At 57.6% G+C, this 5,428-nt stretch overlaps 2 protein-coding genes across 2 annotated transcripts in view; one reads left to right on the top strand and one right to left on the bottom strand.

Moving 5' to 3' along the window:
* DLK2 (delta-like 2 homolog (Drosophila)) overlaps positions 1-2,413 on the top strand; it is a 6,176-nt gene extending 3,763 nt beyond the window's left edge. Inside the window, exons 3-5 of the mRNA XM_009707881.1 lie at positions 193-323; positions 961-1,105; positions 1,636-2,413. Coding sequence (XP_009706183.1) covers positions 193-323; positions 961-1,105; positions 1,636-2,413 — 1,054 coding nt within the window. The remainder of the gene's footprint in view (positions 1-192; positions 324-960; positions 1,106-1,635) is intronic.
* Positions 2,414-4,674: 2,261 nt separating this feature from the next.
* ABCC10 (ATP-binding cassette, sub-family C (CFTR/MRP), member 10) overlaps positions 4,675-5,428 on the bottom strand; it is a 16,056-nt gene continuing 15,302 nt past the window's right edge. Inside the window, 1 exon segment of the mRNA XM_009707879.1 lies at positions 4,675-4,881. Within this exon segment, the coding sequence (XP_009706181.1) occupies positions 4,746-4,881 (136 nt within the window). The 3' untranslated portion in view covers positions 4,675-4,745.

Here is a 5,428-nt window from a genome sequence, read left to right as displayed (position 1 = left end):
CTGTCCTCACAGCAGAGGTGCTCCAGCCAGTACAGACCTCCTCTGGAGGAGGGAGCCAGCAGGTTCATGGGGGGCTTTGGGAGGGTTTTCCAGCACCGCTGTATCTGTGGGAACCCTGCATGGCAAGCAGCCATGCTTTTCCGCAGCCTCTGCTTGGGTTTTATCACGCTGCCATGCCGTGTCCTCCTACAGGTGTGATCCAGGCTGGGAGGGCGAGTACTGCGAGGAGTGCGTGCGTATGCCGGGGTGTCTCCACGGGACGTGCCACCAGCCTTGGCAGTGCATCTGTCACGCTGGGTGGGCCGGCAAGTTCTGTGACAAAGGTGAGTTGCGGGCTGGACATCCCGGCCTCCGGTGCTGAGGGCAGAAGCCCAGCACACCCTGCATGGACAGGTCAGCCAGCATAGCCAGAAGCCACCCGGGTGATGCCGCTTGGGAGATGGGGTGTTGCCTGGCTGCCATAGCTGGGACCATCCCCTTCCTGCAGAAGAGGTCAGGCTACCAGCACCTGCTCCCCGGCAAGGGCTGCCACGACACCGGCCAGCCTCAGGAAAAGGAGTGGGTGAACTCATTGCCTTTCTCATGCCGTGGCTGGGCTCCAGGCAGCATCTCCTGCTTCCCCTGGGGCTTCCCACCTTCGGCAGGTGGCTGGTGGACACCCCTCCTCTGGCCTCAGGGGCTCCTCTGTGCCACGGGGTCTGCACTGGCCGGCCAGACGACATGCCCAGCTTCTTCACATCGTGCAGATTTGCAGGACGATGTGTTTTCTCTGCACCCCTAAGCCTGTGCATTTTGCAGGCTGTAGCAGGGAGGCTGTTGCTGCAGGTGCCCGTCGGAGGGGAGGAGGGAGAAGTTCCTGCCTTTCTCCATCCCCACTGGGTTTGACGGGCTGTCTTTGAACTGAATTGGCCACATCACCTCTCTTTTCTCACCAAATCCCACCTCTTTTTTTCCCCTCAGACATACACATCTGCGAACGCCAGTCCCCATGCCAGAACGGGGCTCAGTGCATCTATGATCGAGACGGGGAATATTCCTGCCTGTGTCCGGAAGGTTTCCACGGGAAGGACTGTGAGATGAAGATGGGGCCATGTGAGAAGGCAGGGTGAGACATGGCAGCGAGATTACAGACGGCATTAGCTTCAGGTCACGCACTGCCAAGTGGTGACCCAGCTTGGCTCGTTATCTGTGGATTTCCATGCCCTAATGGAGTTAAGCCAAAACCATCTTTGGCTTTGGTTTAGCTGCATGCACCGCACGGTCCCACCGGGGCAAGGTCTTTGTTGCGATCTGAGCAGATTCCCATCCCTCGCTGCTGTCGGTGTGATGAGCTGACACCCGTCACGCCTTTGGGGAGCAACAGGAGGGCACGTTTCTTCTTCAGATCATTTGGTTAAAGACCCTCCTTGGTGGGTGGGGGGCCCGTGCACAGCCACAGCCTTTGAGAAGGTCCCACAGCCTCTCACTCGGGGAGGTGGAAACTCTTGTGTGGTCTTCTTGAGATAGCTGCCCCTTCGGAGAGAGCCGGTGCAGGACCCACCGGCCACGTGAGCAGCTCTGTGGGTTTCCCTCCCTGGGGCGGGAGAAGCTGCTTGCTCTCCAGGGCCATGACCCATCCTTGCTCTCTCCACGTAGGTCTCCGTGCAAGAATGGGGGGCAGTGTCAAGACGAAAACGGCTTTGCCAGCAACTTCACCTGCCGGTGCCTTGCTGGCTTCGTGGGGGCTCTCTGTGAGAACGATGTGGACGACTGCCTGATGCGTCCCTGTGCCAATGGTGCCACCTGCCACGACGGGATCAACCGCTTCTCCTGCCAGTGCCAGGTGGGCTTCGAAGGGCGTTTCTGCACCATCAACATCAACGACTGCGCCAGCCAGCCATGCAAAAACGGGGCAAAGTGCTATGACCGCATCAATGACTATGACTGCTTGTGTCCCGACCGTTTCACTGGCAAAACCTGCGAGATCTCCGTCCCCGAGCCCACCTGGGCTCCCCCCTACCACCCTGCGAACCATGAGAACGGCGGAGGTGTGAAAAGCACCACTAGCGAGATGCCGGGGGTGACGCAGCCGGAACCCGTCAGGACCGTGGTGACGGGGCGGCGCGTGGCCAACCACAGCGAGAAAGACCCAGGGGGAGGGTTGTTGAAAATCTCTGTGAAGGAGGTGGTGACCCAAAGGGACTCAGGGCTGAGCGAAGCCCAGCTAGTGACAGTGCTGGTGTTTGGGGTGCTGACGGCGGTGCTGGTCCTCATCACCGTCCTGCTAATGCTGAGGAACTGGCAGAGGGGCCGTCAGAGGTCAAACTGGTGCCAAAGCCCTTCCCAGGCTGCAAGGAAGCTCCAAGACCAGGAGTGTCAGGTGGGCATGCTCAACTCCGTCCTGATCGAGCCCAGGAAGACGACGGAGCTGTGAGCTGCGAGGACTCTGAGCCGGGCCCTGGCAGGTCGTTGTGCTGGCAAATCCCTCGAACTGCACCCTGGGGAGCCACGCCGGCACAAGCTGGGCAGCGGGGAAGGGGTCCCAGGGCAGCGAACACGTCAACGAAACCTCTGGGTGTTGAGAATTGGTGTGATGGCCCCACCTGGATCTGGGCTGTCTCCTGCCCGACAAGCATCTGAAAGTAGGGCTGTGTTGGGGCAGCCCTGCAGGGGAGCGGTGACGTGCCGCTTGCGGCAGCCCATGCCACGCAGCACCAGTAACATCTGATATGAGCTCTCAGAAACAGGACGGGTAGTGCTGAGGAGGGCACGGCCTTCTTACAAGCCCAAATTCTGCCAGGCCCTTTGTAACTCCTCTCTGTGACCATGGGAAGGGGCTTTGTCCTCGTTTCTGCTGGTGTTGGGATGTTTCTTCTTGGGCTACCAGGATAGTTATGGCTGCACGTGCCTCCCTGGCCCAGTATTGGATGAGGTGGCTCCCGGCTGTTTCTGGAGGCTGTCGTTTCAGATGCCACGTCCCTACAGACCGAGCACTCTTGCTCCCTGGCCTTGTGGTTCCGTGAGCTGGTCCAAAGAGACTCTGGAGATCATTTGGGGTCTCCTTGTGCCCTTCTTCTGCCCTGGGTGATGCCCCCTCCTCTTGTTGTCAGACTTGGGGTTACAAACACATTCTGTACTTTCCTCCTGATGATCCAGGGGTCTTCTCTCCCCACTTACGGAGCCGTCCTTTCTGCTCTGGCCACAAATGACCAAGCTCCTTCCCCTCTCCAGTGTGCACTTTTGCTGACAAGGAAGAAGCATGGCCTGCTCCCCTCTGGGGTCCTCCGGGCTTGAGCTGGTCCTCCTCATTTGCCCTCGCAGATGAAACTGGAGATGGACAAGGCTGGAGATGTGCTGGGGCTGGTTCAGGAGCAATACAAGATCCAGATCAATCCCCACAGGGGATGTTGGCACGGGCTACCGAGCCTGGGATGACCATAGGAAGCAGATATGATACGGCCTTCTCCACCATTGCTAAAGCACGGCTGAGAGGCAGTAGATGGCCAGATCACTTGGGCTTTCTACTAACTAGGTCTGCTCCTGCCCGTGGTGGTCCGGTGTGCAGCAATCGGTGTCTCTCTGCCAGGGCCAGGGTTTTCTGTGGCTCCTCATGGGCACATGGAGGGCTAAGCAGCGCGGTAAAAAACCCCTATATGGAGCTGTAGGGTTGCACAGCTGGGTTTGAGGTGGTGTGAAGAGAGCAGACAGAGGAGTGAGTGCTCAGCCAGGAGGGAGACCTGGGAGAGGGGCCTGGGGCTTCATCAGAAAGATTATTTTTTTAATACACAGATGGATGATGTACCTTTATCAAATAAAACAAATACAAGCCCAGAAACAGTGTATCAGAGAATCATACAATAATTTAGGTTGCAAGGGACCTCTGGATGCCAACCTCCTGCTCTCAGCAGATCCAATTAGATCAAGGTTGCTCAGCTACTTGTTCTGGATGAACATCTCCATCCCATCGCTCAAGAATGCAAAGCCAGATTGTGGCATTGCCTTAGAGTGCTGAGGAGAAGGGCTAAACCCAAGACTGAGTCCAAGGGTGCTGATGGGAAAGAGGAATCTAATCCTAAAACTGAAAGCAGCTGTGGGTTTGTGCAGCTGGGAGCAGGGCAGGAGGGATAGGGAGCTTCCCTTGGAAAAGTGGTCTTGAGTGGTGTTGAAAGGAGCCTTAGAGGCCTTTAGCGTAATCACAGTCTGGCCCTTCAGGGAAAGGCCTTCTCCACTGTAAACTGGAGGAAGAGGAGCAAGGTCTCTGGGTGCAACCTTCTGGGCTTGGAAAGGTCAGAGCCCTCTGAAAGCAGCAGGGAGCAGGTAGGGTTGTCTTTGTGCAGCGAGGGTGCCACGCCTGTATCTCACAAGGAAGTCTGTGTCTGGGGGGGAAAGGGGATAGGGACCTGAATGACGGAGCTTCACAAGGATGTTTCCACTTTATTTTAAATTGCACATACGAGACTAAGTCTCAGAGTAGGAGTCACTGATTCTTCAGTGAGCAGAAAATCCCTCTGTAATCTCAAAGGGGAGCCTTGGAGGGGAGCAGTATCGCACCAGCCAGGCTTGCATGGCCCTAACCACCAGGTCCCATCTTCCCTACCAAAGAGAAGGTCGCAGTGCCATGGTCCCATCCCTGAGGACACACAATCGCTGTCTGCAGGCAGGAATAACCCCTTCCCTTCCCTGCAGGGACAGGGTTGGTGGCTGAGGCGAGAGGAAAGCCAGGCACAGAGCCAGGAAGGCTGCCTGGGCTGAGCCCAGGAAGGGCATCATTGCTGCCCGCTGTGCAGGAGATGCTGGAACAAGGAGCCATCTTTCTGGCTTAGGTGGGTGGGTGAATCCAGCTCTGCCACTCTCCCAGCTTGCATCACCAGCACGCGGTCTGAGTCCAAGATGGTGTTCAGCCTGTGGACAGCAAACGCCAGGACACGCGTTAGTGGATCTGAGGAGAAATCCTGGATACTGCTTCCACTGCTGCCAAGGAGTGGCCCAAGATATGCCCTGCATCAGGGGCTGTGGAGCATCTCCCTGTGCACTCAGGGGCATGCTGCAGTCCAGCTCCCCAGAGAGCTGCTGCGCGCTGCTGAAACGCACCACCTCTCAGGGGAACACAGCGATGCCTTCCAGTTGCTGGGCATGGCAGGGCACCAGGAGTGCAGAGGGAAGCTCAGGGCATGCCTGATTCTGGGGTTGCACAAGATGTCTCTGTTCCTACAGGAGAGTTTATCGAGTTGCTTCTGTTTGCCCCTACATTTCCTCACCTGCCACCTCCTGAGAGCAGCAGAAATGGACTTGTGCATCAGCTGCCATTCCCCAGCAGTTTGGCATCTTCGTTTACGCTGCCACCACCAGTGGATCTGTAGTTGCCAGACTGCCAAGCACAGCACCCGCAGCACACGTATGTGCCCTGTTCTGCCCAGACTGCTAGCAGGGCAGCAACCTCTGGCCCTGG

Source organism: Cariama cristata, unplaced genomic scaffold (assembly GCF_000690535.1).
Source record: "Cariama cristata isolate BGI_N322 unplaced genomic scaffold, ASM69053v1 scaffold8409, whole genome shotgun sequence".
Classification (NCBI taxonomy): domain Eukaryota; kingdom Metazoa; phylum Chordata; class Aves; order Cariamiformes; family Cariamidae; genus Cariama; species Cariama cristata.
Note: the sequence above shows the minus strand (reverse complement) of the source record. Positions and strands in the feature narration are given on the sequence as shown.